At 40.6% G+C, this 16,614-nt stretch overlaps 1 protein-coding gene across 1 annotated transcript; it reads right to left on the bottom strand.

The window, feature by feature from the left end:
• Positions 1–927: 927 nt before the first annotated feature.
• On the bottom strand, positions 928–7,188 carry LOC131229847 (protein PYRICULARIA ORYZAE RESISTANCE 21-like). The gene is made up of 3 exons (XM_058225890.1): positions 7,035–7,188; positions 6,380–6,461; positions 928–1,415 (listed from the first exon to the last, which is right to left on the bottom strand). Exons 1-3 carry the CDS (start codon positions 7,044–7,046, stop codon positions 928–930), a joined length of 582 nt encoding a protein of 193 aa, XP_058081873.1. The 5' UTR covers positions 7,047–7,188.
• Between the last annotated feature and the right edge of the window lie 9,426 nt (positions 7,189–16,614).

Genomic DNA, 16,614 nt, shown 5'->3' with positions numbered 1-16,614 from the left:
AAATATGGATGAACGGTGTGGATATAATAAATACATCATTGTGGGGCCATATCGACGAGCGTCAGCGCTCGTCTTCGCACCCCAGCCAATCGGCCTCCGGAAGGAATGAATGACGGGGATATTTTGGTCCCTTGAAAAGTCGGCCGTACACAGGGGAGTATTCTTGGAAGCTTAAAAAGAGGTGGGCTTCAAATGGCTGGTGGGCCATAAATGGGTTGTACAGTTGGAAATTTCTCCATCCCCGGTACACTTTACTCTCCGCACAAAAACTGCGGATCATTCAATATTCAACCTTAATTTTTAAGGCCATTTGTTTCCAAATCTATGGTTACTATTACCCAACAAAACTAATTCTTTATAGTCACAAGCAATCCCTGATGGGAACTAACAAATAGACGGCTCAAGTTATTGATTGGACCCATTTTTGTGTAATTTATCTCAATCATCCATATCAAATACCATTGAACAAACGGTTCATATTTGTCAGATAGGTGTGATATTTAGTTGGTAACTCATAAAATGTACGCTGAACGTAATGAACAGTCTAGATCAAAGGATTGGACAGATTGAGTGTCCCAATGCAAGTAGGAGCACTGGAGCATCATAGTTGAGCTGGTGTGAAACAACAAATCCCAGCATTTATCAAAGAACAAGTCTTGGACCATCTTGGAGGAAAGCCTTTCAAGGAAGAAATTGCTTCCAGCTGTTTTCACGCACCCAAGCAACGAAAACGACATTTACCGAAAATAACATTTCCTCAATTGACATCCAAACGTGCCCATGCTAAATATCTGTATTTTTAATTCGAATTTACTTTCCAAATATTAAAATCCACCCCAATTGCATTTGCACCAGTCCAGTAAAATCTATACCATTTATTTCTCATACACACTCAAGAAAACGAAGAGAAAATGGGCCCCACCATTTTTACATGGTCTTACACATTGGTTCCTCTTCACAGAAGAAACGATAGCTACTGTCATAGTGGCCCCCACCCCTCGTACAAATTCCATCCCTTTCGTGACCTTCATAACACGGCCTACAGCAGCACGGCGGTCCGACCGGCCCAATATGTATATTCACCGGTCCATGTGCAAGGAACTCGGGTAAGCATGGTGGAGCTGGTTTCGGTTTCTGTGGCTCGGGTTGGGGTGGTGCCGCTTTAGCCACTGGCTCGGATGGGGGCGGGGGCGGTTTAGTTGGCTCGGATGGGGGTGGGGGTGGGGGCGGGGGCGGTTTAGGTGGCTCGGCTGGGGGTGGGGGCGGTTTAGGTGGTAGTGGTTTTGGGATCACGTAGCCTTTGATGGTTTTGCATCCGGCCTTGCAATAGAGCTTCTTGATGAGCTTCTCCGGATCGAACGGACCAGATATGGTCACCTTCTTTTGCTTTTCGTCAAAACTCTGGCTCTGGATTTCTTGAATTCTCAAAACAGGAAAAACGCATCAGTAACTCATTCTGTTTCTCGTTTCTGGTCTCGCACACGTGTGAAGGACCGGTGCGGCGGACGCGGTTTGGCCAGTGACGCCGCCACCAGGCAGGTGGCTAGTGGTCGGTGCTATGTGGACCCCACCATAATGTATGTGTTTTATCCACGCCGTCTATCCATTTTGAAAGATAATTTTAGGTCATAATATCAAAAATGAGTTAAATCTAAATCTCAGATGGACCACACCATGGGAAAACGATAGTGATTGAATGTCCACCATTAAAAACCTCCTGGGGCCAACCGTAATGGTTATTTGACATCTAACCTGTTGATTAGGTCATACAGACTTGATTTTAGGGAAAATATATATATCAGCTTGATTCAAAACTTTTGTAGCCCCCGAGAAATTTTTAACGGTGGGCATTCAATCAACACTGTGCGGTCCACTTGAGATTTGGATCAACCTCATTTTTCGGCTCATAGCATAAAATGATATGAAAGAATGGGTGGATGGCATAGATAAAACACATACATCACAGTGAGGCCCACAGAGCACCGACCACTTCCCATTGGCTAGTGGCATGGGAGTAGCCAATCCCTTTCCGTAATAAGAGGGCTTTTTAAGTTAAAATTTTGAAAATATTTCTAGTATTTCATCCATGGGAGAAAAAGGTACAATGAGGTCGACCTCATGCGAAGTTTCCCATGAGGTAGAGCACTGCAGGCCCCACCATAACGTGTGATGGACATCCATCCCATTAATGAGATGCACCCTTTCATCACGAGCCACGGGCCTTAAAAATCAGGCCAATCCATGACTTGAGTGGGCCACACCATATACAACAGTTGAGAGTCGACACCATCTATTGCTTGTGTCCCACTGGATGAGCGGTCAAACCAAAATTTAGGCAATTTCAAAACTAGTTGGACCCTACCAAGTACTTTAGGTATGATTTTCCATCATTTCATAAGTTGCAGCCCACCTCAGCCCCCGATATGGCTGATTTTTGTCACATCCAATGACATAAAAGGGACCTACCAAATGCACAGTGTGGATGTCCATCACATGTCACGGTGGGTCTCACAGAGCTAGACCTTATAGGAAGCTCCCATAAGGTCTACCTCATTTTACCATTTCCCTCTTCTACTTATATAAAATATTTATAAAAGTTACTTAAATTAACAATTAGATACCGGGTACCGTAGAATCAAATGAAGTGACCAATCATCCGACTCTTCAAGGTAACCAGACTCGTCTGAATGCAAGTGGATTGCATGGTGTGCCATCCTGTGGGCCCCACCATAATGTTTGTGTTATATACAAATCCTCTGTCCATTGGCAAGATTGTTTTAGGGCTTGAGCTCAAAAAGGAGACATCCAAAGCTCAAATGGAGCACACCACATTTAAAAATAAAAAAAAAGTGTTGGATTGAATCTCTACCATTGAAAACTTCCTTGGGGTCACAGAAATTTTGGATCAATTTGATATTTGCTTTCCCCTTCGTCAATGTTTATGTAACCTCATGAAGAAGTTAGATGGCAAATAAACATTATATTAGGTTTAAGACGATTTCAATGGTAGAAATCATTGTCGGCACTTGATCTTTGGATCTGTCTCATTTTTGGGCCCAAGTCCTAAAACAATCACGGTGAGTCCCATGCAACACCACATATGTTGGTGGTTGTGGCACACCACGCAATCCTTCCTGGCTGAACATAAGTTTTCCAAGTTTTTGAACGGTGGACCCATCAAAATGTTTTTTTATGTCTTTCTATAAGAGCGTCTCCATCATGAAATTGTCCACTTCAAACAGAGATTTTTCTTTCTTTTTTTGTTCCATTGTTTTCTATGATATGGCCCACCATTTTGTTTTACATTGTACAGCCTTTCTAGTTGAGTTTATCCTCATTCATACACGAGGGCGGACCCAACCCACAGTTTTTCTAAACTAATCTTATTTTAGAAGCCAATCTAGATCTCTATTTCACTCACCAATCCCTATGGCTTGAGTCATGGCCCACATGATGGTTGGATTTGTTTGAATTTTTGGACATGCCACTTTCAAGGTTGGTCGAGTGGACATGTTTGATACTATAGTATACCCACCTCTCTAACAAACATTTCTAAAATAAGCTAATTCTATACACCAATCTCTATTTCACAACTAAATCTCTGCCAGGGATCATTTAGAAAAATTAACGGCTAGATCCCCTTATCTTATTGCAACATGTCAGGATCCTAGGAGACGTTTGTAGTATAATCTTATCCTACACCTCTTGTACATAGGCCTATGCTGATGTTTTCATTGCAACGGATCTATTGAGATTGATCACCCACCATGAAATTGAGATGCCTAAAAATTCAACATGATCCAACGGTCACGTGGGTATGAAGTGAAGGCACACGTTTCTTTTAAGTCGTTGTCTATTGTTTTCTAAGGGTGTGACCCACCTTGTTATTTTTATGCCACCCAACCTCCACAAATAGTGAGCACTGCCATAATGATTACATGGGATTTATAAAAAAAAAAAAAAACAGCTTATAAAATCATTAGGTAGACCATACCATAGAAAACAATGTACCACCACTAAAACAACCTCTAAATTCAACTGGTGGCCCCCATGATGGATGAATTGGTCTAATTTCTTAGAGTGGGCCCCACAAGGCGGTGTGAGTGTGGCCCTTTCCTAATAGGTGTTTTGTCTCACTACCCATGGTGTGAAGCCTAGTTTCACTCTTTAAGAGTGTTTTGTTTATAAAAGGGAGCACATGTATAGGGTGAATATATCTTGCTTGAATTTTATTATTGAGCGGTTTCTTTTAATGTGAAAGAGCAAAAATAATGATAAATTTTATATTCTTGATTTTTTTTATTTTAATGAAGAAAAAAGTTGTATATTATTATCCAATACATATAAATATATTCAAACCATGTTATCTGTCTCTTATCTCTTATTTTTCTTTATAAAATTTTACTTGACTTTAAAATATGTATATTTACTTGAATTGACTGTGTGCTTGTGTTTTTTTATTATTTATCTATGGCTATATATTATTTTCTATGGCCAATTCTTGCACGAGGTGACTGTAGCAGTGAGGCCAACCTATTGGAAGGTTAGAAGCTATTTGTATGGTGGGCCTTAAATTATGGTCCAGCCTATGGGACCTAAGACCTTTCTAACAAAAGTTAAGGGGCACCGCTTTGCTGAATCCCCAGCTAAGTGGTGGGTTATTTTGAAAACTTATTTTAGGACATGATCCTAAAAATGAAGTAAATCCAAATCTCCATTGGAGCATAATATAGGAAACAAACAATGGGAATTGAACATTAGAACTTGTTGGTAACAAATGTTTTAGATCAAGCTGATATTTGTGTGGTCACTGCATTCGGGTCTTTGTGACCTTATCACCAGGTTGGATGGCAAATAAACATTCCAGTGGCCCTCACAAAGTTTTAACGAAAGGGATTCAATCATGACCGCTTCCTGTGGTATGGTCTACTGCAGATTTGGATTTGTGTCATTTTTTAGATAATGCCGTAAAATGAGTTGTCAAAATGGACGGACAGTGTGGATGTAAGTCACATAGATCACAGTGGGCCCCACAGGGATCCACCTGGGCAAATGCCAAGTCTACCCGAGCACCAACCAAGGAAGAATGTGCATTAGATCCACGCCGTCCATTAGCTGTGCTGCCACATTTTAACCATGGATTCTCAAAATCATTCCAATCCAAGACTTAAATGGGCCAAACCATGGAACGGTGTAAAATCAGGCCTAAAACTTTAAATTCACTAGGTGTAGCCCAGGTGAGTCTTGGAATGTCCTGCTGTGGCATATCGAATGAGTGGATTGGGTGGGATATATATATATAATACGGTGCGCCCCATACACTTTCAACGGTTTTAATGGTCAACATTGCAATCCCAACCGTTCACTATGACGTTCCCCACCTGAGTTCTGAATCTGCTTTTCTGATTCGCCCCGATCGAGGCATGAATGGGTAGATCTCATCCACAAGAAGTCCTCCACTCACGACAGCGGATAGTCACGCTCCCACGTGCGCGTTTTCGAAAAAAGAGAGCCTACTCGCGCACCCATTCATACAAAAGCATGTGTAAAATGGAAAAGTGGAGTCACGTAAGAGATCCGAGCAATTCATATCGGAGATGGCCCACTTGCTTGGAAACGGATTGGCTACTGACCCTGCCACTAGCCAATGGCTAGTGGTCAGTGCTCTGTGGGCCCCACCATGATGTATGTGTTTCATCCATGCGGTCCACCCATTCTTCCATATCATTTTATAGTATAAGTCCAAAAATGATGTTGATCCAAATCTCAAGTGGACTGCACAGTGTTGTTTGAACGCCCACCATTTAAAAACTTCCTGAGGGCCACAAAAGTTTTCGATCAAGCTGATATAATTTTTTCTCCTTCATCCAACTCTGTATGACCTAATCAACAGGTTAGATGTCAAATAACCATGACAGTGGGCCCTGGGAGGTTTTTAACGGTGGACATTCAATCACCTCTGTTTTCCCATGGTGTGGTCCACCTGATAATTAAATGCACCTCGTTTGGGTATAAGCTCTAAAATTTTCTTTCAAAATGGATGGACGGCGTGGATAAAACACATACATCATGGTGGGGTCCACATAGCACCGACCACTAACCACCTGGCTGGTGGCAGCGTCACTAGCCAAACCGCATGCTATAAAATCAGCCCCACCATACTAATAAGACTGTGACTAGTGTAAACTGGACCGTCTGTTATTTTTCTCTGTTTGTGAGTGGATCAGCCTGTCTGACATACGTACGTAGTGGCCTCACCTGATCAATGGTCCGGATCTCGCAAAGACATGCGAAGATCGAATGGCTACTCCTGCGAGTAGATAACGCGGGTGTGCATTTATGTCGGTGTTAGAGAGAGAGACAGAGAGAGAGAGCTCACCAGGGAATTTGCAGAGAACTTTTCTGATCTTCTTGTTGCAGAGACGGCAGTCAAGGTCAACATCCAACACCAACGTCGATTTCTATATGCAACATCCAAAAAATAATAATCAGAAAAACAGGAGAGGCAAAAAAGGAAACCCAAGTTGTAAAATGGATATAATTGTAGTTTTAAATCAAACACAATGAAAAATAATAAAAACCCAAATTACATAGAGAGAGAGAGAGAGAGAGAGAGAGAGAGAGAGAGAGAGAGGAAAAAGGAAAACCGAAGCTATAAAATGGAGATAATTGTAGTTTTATATAAAATATTTAAAAATAATCAGAACCCAAGTTAGAGAGAGAAAGAAAATTAAGTTATAAATGAATGTAATCGTAGTTCTATGACAAGAAAAGATAATCATAATAATTCCAATAAATCATCATCCTACAACATTAACTGTCATTAGATCTAACTTCTAAGGTCCAAAAACCAAAGAAAAACAAGACTCAATTTCTCAATAACAGAAATAAATTCAATAAATAAAAGGAATACAAAAAATAAATAAATAAACAGTGAAATGAATGTATGAAGAAAAAACCCAAAAAGATTTCATGTCGACATACATACATATATTATGAAATTAGAAAAACAAAGGAAGAGAGATTATACTAACCTTATCTCCCATTTTTTTCCCTCAATCTGAAAGATGCGGAGATGGGGATTGGAGACGGGTGATTAACATGTCCACCTCTTTCGTTAAATAAGCCATCGATCGTCAACAGTGGAAGCGGATTGCGTACCGAGTAAGTCCGCACGCTAAAGCGTACTGACTAAACTATGTGGGGCCCCCAATGATATATGTGTCTCATCCACGCTGTCCCTAATTTTTCTCTTATAATTGTATAGCTTGAAATTAAAATTTAACCGTATCCAAATCTCAAGTGGACCACACCACAGGAAACCTTGGGGAAAATGACCTCCACCGTTGAAAATTTTATATGCCCAAACTGATTTTTATTTATCATCTAAACTGCTCATAAGGCCATACAGACATGGAAGAAGGGAAAAAAAATAATCTCAGCTTGATTTAAAATTTATTTGGCTGCCCATAAGTTTTCAACGGTAACCGTTCAATTCAAAATTTTTCCGATGCTGTGGTCCATTTGAGTGGTTTACATGCTTAAATTTTTTTACCATCCCCTAAAATGAGATACTAAAACGGATAGACAGTGTGGATAAGACATATACATCACTACGGGTCCCACATAGTTTACTCAGTACGCTTTAGTGTACTGACTTACTCGGTACGTAATCCGCTTCCGTCGAAAATGTGGAGTGATGCACTAATCCGCACACATGTGTCGACACGCGTCGTTGGGTACGACTTTGATGCTTTTACAGCGGACACTGACTGGTTCAGTAGCGAATCTCACTACTAAAGCGAGGTCACCAGGTTTTGTATGCCCCACCATGATATATGTGTTGTATCCACACCGTCCATCCATTTGGAGAGATCCTTTTATGGCATGAGCCAAAAACCGAAGCAATCAAAAGCTCAAATGAATCCCACCATAGAAAAAAAGCGGAGATAGTGATGTCCACCGTTAATTCATTCTTAGGCCCACCAAAATGTTTATTTGATGTCAAACCTGTTTATGGGTCAAAACAGACATGGATGAAGGGAAAACACAAATATCGGCTTGATCGAAAACTTTTTTGGCCCCCAAAAAGTTTTTAATGGTAGGCGTTCAATCCCCACTGTTTTCTGTGGTGGGGTCTACTTGAGCTTTGGATCTGACTCAATCTTTGGATCTTTCTCTAAAATGGTCTCTCGAAATGTATGGACGGTGTGGATACAACATATACATCATGGTGGGGCCCAAAAAACCTGGTGACAGTAGCCAGATTGCTACTCAACCAGTCAGTAGCATCCGCGTCCTTTGACGAAGATGATAGGTTGAGAGGGAAACGGATTGGCTGCTCCCCCAGCCACCACCTCCGTGGCTGATGGTCGGTGTTCTGTGGGCCCCACCATGATGTATGTGTTTCATCCATTCCGTTCATCCATTTTTACATATCATTTTATGGCTTGATCCCAAAAAGATAGGGATATAAATCTCAGGTGGACCACACCACATGAAAACAATAGTGATTGGATATCCACCATAAAATTTTCCTAAGGCCCACTATACTGTTTATTTGACATCCAATCTGTTGATTAGGTCATACGGGCCAGATGAAGAGAAAAAACAAAGATTAGCTGGATCCAAAACTTTTATAGCCCCCAAAAAGTTTTTAATGGTCGACGTTCATTCAACACTGTTTTCCTGTAATATGGCCCACTTGAGATTGGGATATATCTCATTTTTGGTCTTATACCATAAAATGATCTAGAAACATAGATTGATGGCATAGATGAAACACATACATCATGGTGGGCCCACATAGCACCGTCCTTCAGCCATTGGCCGGTGGCAGGGGAGTAGCCAATTTGTTTCCGCGGACGCGGATTGGATACTGACAGATTTGGATACTGACAGATTGAGTAGCGAGACTCGCTATTGAAGTTACGTCACAAGTTATGCGGGCCCATCATGATGTATGTTTTGTATCCACACCGTCCATCCATTTAGAAATATAATTTTAGGTAAATATCCAAAGAATGAGTCAAATCCAAAGCTCAAGTGGACCTTACCACAGAAAACAGTGGTGAGAGTGACGCCCACCATTAAAAACTTTTAAATAGGCCGCAAAAGTTTTTGATCAAGCTGATATTTGTTTTTTCCCTTCTTTCAGGTCTGTGGTAACTTATGAAAAGGTTGGATTTCAAATAAAAATCACGGTGAGCCTTAGGAAGGTTTCAACAGTACGCATCAATCTCGCCATTATTTTTTGTGGTGGGGTCAACTACATATTTGCATCTACCCCATTCTTTAACTCATGCTCTAAAATTAAATCTCCAGATAGATGGATGGTGTATATAAAGCACATGCATCATAGTAGGCCCACATACATCATAGAGGGCCATGGAACTTGATGACGCCACTTCGGCAGCGAATCGCTATCAGTAGCTAATCCGCGTCCAAGCAGGATGTGGATTGGTTGGTTTACCTCACACCAGCTATATACTTGTGTATTGACGTCAACAAGTTCTGTGGGTTCCATCATGAGTTATGTGTTATATCCAAACCATCCATCCATTTGGAGAGCTCATATTGAAGCTTGAGACGAAAAATAAGCCACAAAAAGTAGCGGGGCATTGAACATCTACCATTAAAACTCTTTTCACAAAAGTTTTAGATCAATATGATTTTTTTTTCTCCTCTTCATACAGATATTTGTGACCTTATGAAGATATTGGATGGAAAAAAAAAAAACTTAAATAGGCCACGGAAGTTTTGGATCAATATGTTTTCACTTCATCCCATTGGGAATGACCTTATAAACAGTTTGGATAGCATATAAATATAATGCGGGACTTATTTAAAGGTTTTGTTGCTACTAGTGTTCAATCCTATACAACACGTAGTGACAATCACCTCGCTAAGAGGAACTGAGGGCCTTATAATGATATTTTAGTTTTTTAATTAAGTATTTTAGTTTATTTGAATTAAATATAATGATTTTATTTTCATTTAATAAAAAATAATTTCTTTATAATGTAAAACATTTCCAAACGAGAGATAGGGGCAAATGTGTCAAATTAACATATTTCAGACATTTAAGATGTTTGTTAACAAACAGTTTGTTTCAGATTCAGTACTTAATTTTTAGACTTCAGCCATAATTATCAAACAAGTTTTTTTACTTTAAATTTCAGATTCGGGCTTTAGATTTCAGATCCAGGCTTCATATTTCAGATTCGGTCTTTAGACTTAAGATTTAACAAACGAGGCGTAAGTGTTATGTGTCCACTATATTTTTGGTCCATGCCCTAAAATAACTACTTTTTTTTTTTAATTATTAGTATGGGATTTGGATTGTGTACCGAGTAACTCAGTACGCTAAGGGGTACTGAGTTGACGTGTCACGAGCTTATTGGCTCTAAGATGTGGGGCCACTTCCCTCTTCCAAACGCCGAAACAAATGCCATTAGCTTCTCTTTCTTTCTCTCTTCCGTGCAAGAAGGAAACGTAGAAGGATTTACTACTCCTCTATTCCCAGCAGAAATCCGATTGCGTACGAGTTACTCAGTACGGTTTTATCGTTCAGAGTAAACTTAGTTGGGCCCACCTTGAATGTATGTGGTCTATCCATGCCATCCATTAGTTTTTACAGCTAATTTAAGGCGTTCAACTCAAAATTTAAACATATTCAAAGATCGAGTGAATCAGACTACAGGAAACAGTAGGAGTAATGATTTCCACCATTGAAACCTTGCTACGCCCTACAGTGATTTTTATTTGTCATCCAACCTGTTCATGATATCATGAAGGCATGGATGAAGGGAAAACACAGATATAAGCTTGATCCAAAACTTTTGTGGCCCTAAGAATTTTTCAACGATAGACATTCAATTCACACTGTTTTTGTGGTGTGGTCCATTTGAACTTTATATATGATTCATTTTTGGGCTCAAACGTTGAAATTATATGGTAAAATAGATGAACGGAGTGGATAAGATACATAAATTGTGGTGAACGTCATAGAATTTAATCAGCATGCTAAGCCTAATGAGTTACCCGGTATGCAATGGAAGTAGATTGCGTCCTACCCCCACCGGGTAGGACTCTATGGGGTCCACCATGATTTAATTATTTTATCCACGTCGTTAATGACTTTTCTCAGATAAATTTATTGCATGATCCATAAAATTGTGTGATCTTATGAACAGGTTGGATGACAAATAAACATCACTATAGACCCTAGAAATGTTTCAACGGTGGAAATTATTATTCCCAATGTTTCTTGTTCTATCGTCCACTTGAGCATTGAAAATGATTCAATTTTGGTCTCAACCATTAAAATGCGCTTGAAAAATGGATGGACGGCATGGATAGACCACATCCATTCACAGTGGGCCCAACAGAGTTTACTCAATACGATAAAAGCGTACTGAGTAACTCAGTACGCATTCCGATTTCGACCTACCAAACCTTGCATTTCAACATATGACAGCCCCCAAGACAACCAACCAAACACTGGAATTCAAGGTATGGAATCTGTGGTGCCCACCGTGATGTAAGTGTTTTATCCACACTGTTCATCACTTTTATCAGATCATTTGAAGGTATGTATGTAAAATTGAAGCAGGTCCACAGCTCCAGTGGACCACACCGGAGGAAGCTGCAGTGATAATGACACCCACCGTTAAAACCTTTTAAAGGGCCATCGTGATGTTTTTTTTATCATCCAACCTATTAATAAGGCCATGTAGATGTGGATGAAGAGAAAAAACAAATATTAAGTCACATAGAGGTGGATGAAGTGAAAAAACAAATATTAGCTTGATCCGAAACTTCTCCAGCTCCCAAGAAGTTTTTAATGGTGGACATTAAATCCCCACTTTGTGGTCCACTTAATCCCTGCATCTTGCTCATTGTTTGGTTCATACCTAAAAATAATCTGAGAAAAGCGATTAACGGCTTGGATAAAACACTTACATCACGGTGGACCCCACATAGCCCTGCCTGGATGGATTACGGTCCGAGCGGGGGTAGGACGTAATCCACGTCCCCTCCTTGCATGGAAGAGAGAAGCTAACGGTGTTTGTTTTGGCATTTGGAGGAGAGAAGCGGCCCTACATCTTAGAGTCAATAAGCTCGTGACATGTCAACTCAGTATCCCTTAGGGCGTGTTTGGGCAGACGCAGTAGCATGGCTTACGATGGATGAGATCGTGCGATCCCGCATGCCCATCCCACGCACGCGTTTGCTTTCGCACGGGATCCACATTTCAAACCTATCCCCTGGGATCGGTCATCGTGTACGGTTGGATATGGACGAGATATCCTATCCCACCTCCTCCTCTCCTCGAGTCCAGCAACAAATCCCACGGGATTTCGCCCTGCCGTCTACAGATGGATTTACGCAAGTACGGAGAGAGGAAACGGTGTCGCACCTGCTTCATCCCTTCCCACCATCAGGACCGTACCAGCAGAGATGATCAATCGATGGTATGGCGTCGGTCAGTGACATCCATCAGCGGCTATTTAGCCATGGATACGGCATGTCGAGCTCCCATCATCGGCCTACGCAGAGAAGGTAAGCTCCGGTCTCTGGCTGCGGACCGCCGTTCTTGCGTCAGGTACGCTCTTCCTTGCCCTGATTTTCCCCCAATTTGTCTCCTGCTTTAGGAATTGGCCGTTGCGGGCGGTTTCGATTTGTATCTACACTACAATCGGATGTCGTCCCTGTTCACGAACACCAAATTAATCTCTTTCAACTTCCAAGTAGTCAAGTACTCAAAATCCATTCTACTTTCTTATGCTTTGCAACAAGGTACGGCAGTATGATTTGTACCTACGCATGCACCCACGATTAACGCCTCTTTTGGCTAAGAGCAGGAGATGGATTGGAAATGGATTTCTGAATGAAATCCTTCATACTTGGACCTAACACAGAACGATAACGTCAGTTGGTCGTTCATGACATGGTCAGTGGGTGTTGGAGAGTTACAATTTATTGCATGACGCCGATTGAGTAGCCAAAAAAGAAGAAAAAAAATACTGGAATAGCTTTGTGTTTTGTTATTCTTTATATATTACTTAAGTACACTTATTGTCTGTTACTGTTGGCACCCCGTTATCGACACTGAACAATTTGGTGTTCGTGAATGGCAAAGGATATCCATTGGAACTTCATATTGATATATGTTCCATATATTTGTTTCTATTTATTTGTTCTTCTGTTTTTTCTTACTATGGTGAAAATGAAATGGTGGTTGTTCCCTTTTACCATCACCATTTATCTATACCGATTGGTTGAAATCGATCTGAGCAAGGTTTTCTTATTTTCATGGCTTAGCATTTTCATGGCTTAGCATTTCCAATTTGAATGCGGGTGTCCTACATCTCAGTATAACAATCCCCAGTTGTACAGTGAGGATGTGCCGTCTTTTTTCAAGTAGCTGAGAACACTGACTTCGATAGCAGTTTCCCATGTGAGGGATGCACCTTCAGGCAGTGGATAAATTATGAAATATGGAATCACTATTTCAGATTCACATTTCATTTATCTTTCAATTGATTTGTGAATTGTTTGATCCCGTGTAGTAGTAGTAAACGTTGCATGATATGGATGGTTACGGTTTTACTCCTCACTACTTTCTACCTTTCAAATCCAAGAAATCCTTAAATATAAAATAATTTGCTAAAATTTTGTATATGAATTTCACATATCCAGAATTTTAGAAACATCATTTGTAGGCACACCTGTAATGTCTTCGTTAGGCTGTTGTACTCTGTGTATGTTGAATGTTTCTGTGATCTCCCTCTACGGATTGCATAGTACTTGAAATTTCTTTTTCTGGGTGTTGATTGGCTTAAGAAAATCTGTCGAACGGTTAATGTTTTGTAATGTGGATGGTCATGTCATTCTACTCTTAACAATCCACATGCATCCACGTGATGAACACTCGCTACTTCATTACCCAGCATCACCAGGGTGTTTTCATCTCTGCTTTATTGTATCTGTTTTGGCAGCATGGTGTGACCCAGAATTTTTTCCAGAATGTGACTATTTTATCAGATTATGAAAGGAGTTTCTTTCTGTTGTTCTTGGAAATGTTGAAATTTCGAAATAAAAATGTCTTTTATCCTCTTTTCTTCATTTTCATGTCAGTGGGTGAAGAAGTTCTCATACCTGATATCTATGATCAGCACAAGTTACATATTTGATGCATGGATTAAGATTGGGAGCCGGTTTTAGGACCTGGCTTATACTTTGAAAATGTTATGAACATTTATTGTACCTCATTACTATGATCACTTATTGTACATGATTGCCTAGTGTGCAATCGGTGCATATTTCTGGACGGCTCAGGGCTTATTGCTGTGATAATATGGAATACTCAATCTTTGTTCATCTCTATTGCCTACTATTTTGAATTGATACGATTTTGATATACTTTTCTTCAGTCCATGTTGGTATCACATGTTCCGTTGTGTTTTTATACTGTTATTGGAATCAAAAGCATATGGAATCATAAAGAAGATGGCTGGATATGGACCTTTGTTGGCTAAATATGGACCTTCATGAACATGAGAATAGGCTTGAGATAGCTTGAGATGCTCAATGGGAAAGAAGAAGCCAGGTCACCAACTCATGTTAAAATAGATTCGTTTATAAAGCCGAAAAGAATAAAAACATTAAGAAAATTAAAATCTACATGTCCATCTGAGACAGTTTTAATAGAAGATGCACAGAAAATGCAGGTGCCAATCAAAATAATTCTAAATTAGAGCATCATATTTCATGTTTTTGGTTTACCTATAAAAGCCACCCAAGCCATAAAAGACAGTCTCAATATAGATTTAGAAGCATTTCTCCTCCAAAGTATGACCCATTCTGTAGACCACACATTCACACGTTGCTGGACGGTTTGGATGATACAAAACCCCATATGGAGGGTTCGGATGACACAGGAGGCTGTTGTGGGTCCCACAGAGAACCGGCCACTAGTAGCGGACGGTTTGGATTGGGTATGGTAGGCAATGCAATTTGGGTCAGCGCATCGTTCCTAGTTAGCGCTTGCATTCTCCAATCCCGTACGGTAAAACTCGAAGCTCCAAACGTGCTTCCCATGGGATCAGTTGGATTCAAATCCAATCTCATGTCAATCCAAACACTATCTCTGACGTGATCCCAAGATGGCAGTTGCAATCCAAACAGACAGATCTTTTGGTATTGGGATATGAAAATCCCAATGGATGCCCGACCATCCACTGACTCTACCATCATTACCTTAAAACCGATCCCATACCTCCTAATCCCATGGGATCGGTCTGGCCAAACACGCCCTTAGCGTACTGAGTTACTCAATACACAATCCGATTCCATTAGTATGTGTTTGGTGTCCACTTCATTTTTGGTCCATCCCTTAGAATGAAATGGAAAAACGGATGCTGTGGAGAAAGAATAAATACATCAAGGTGAGCCCACAGTAACGGCCAGGGCGGCACGTAATCCACTCGCCAAGAGGTTAGACCTTTCTCTCCACGACCAAACGTTGCAGGATGGCTATCAATCGGAACCGGCTATCTTGTTCAGCGTAGCGTGGATGGAACATGATTTGGCAACAAAATTCATTTGGATGACTCAATCAAACTTATTAGTGAGCTTTAAATAGATTATAGTAAAAAGAAGATTGATGGATAAGATTATCTGATATATGTGATTTCTGAGAATTAATCCATCCATGATTGGTATCAGAAAATGAACGGTTTCGATTGTCATATCACTAATCCACACGTGCTATGGAGAACATCCGGATCTCCCACACTACTGACTCGGAAGCGGATTGGCTGGTGTACCACACACCAGCGAAGACGAGCGCGGACGCTCCTCGAGCTCCCAGTTGTACGAACGGTTCAAAGGAGATCATCGTTACATGTACCCAAAATGATGTGTTTATTATATCCACACCGTTCATCCATTTTTAGAGATCATTTTAGAGCATTAACCAAAAAATGAAGCATATCCGAAGCTCAAACGAACCACACCACAGATATCAGTGGGGATAACCGTCTATCTCCTCACACGCACATAAGAGTCGACGAGGCATGGGTGCCCCCACTTGGAAACGATGTTACATCTGCTGATTTGCTAACACCGAATGGATGGATGATATGTAGTCAACGTCAATCGGACTTGAGAACGATCTAAGGTTGTCTCAAGCGGATTGGCTGGTGTACCTCACACCAGCAATATGGCTGTTATAGGTACGTGCCGTGCAAAGACGGAGAACCGACGCTCCTCAAGCTCCGAGTTGTACGAACGGTTCAAAGGAGATCAAAGTTACATGGGCTCACGGTGATGCATTTATTATATCGACACCATTCATCTATTTTTAAAGATCATTTTAAAATATTATCCAAAAAAATGAAATATTTTGAAAGATCATCTAAACCGTGACATAAATAGTAGCTGAGATAATGATTTTCACCATTGAACAATTTTTAGGGCTCATCATGACGTTTATTTTACATCCATTCATAAGGTCAAAAATACGTAAATGAAGAGTGAAATTTTCTTTCATATTGATCCAAAACTTTGTGACCCCAAAAAAGTTTCAAGGGTGGACGTTCAATTCCT

Source organism: Magnolia sinica, chromosome 16 (genome assembly GCF_029962835.1).
Source record: "Magnolia sinica isolate HGM2019 chromosome 16, MsV1, whole genome shotgun sequence".
Lineage (NCBI taxonomy): Eukaryota > Viridiplantae > Streptophyta > Magnoliopsida > Magnoliales > Magnoliaceae > Magnolia > Magnolia sinica.
This window is presented reverse-complemented; position numbering and strand designations above follow the sequence as displayed.

Bases quoted from the DNA above. Each gene is read 5' to 3' on its own strand.
- LOC131229847 (XM_058225890.1), bottom strand. The intron at 1,416-6,379 runs GTGAGCTCTCTC...TGAGAATTCAAG, and splicing joins AGTTCTCTGCAAATTCCCTG to AAATCCAGAGCCAGAGTTTT.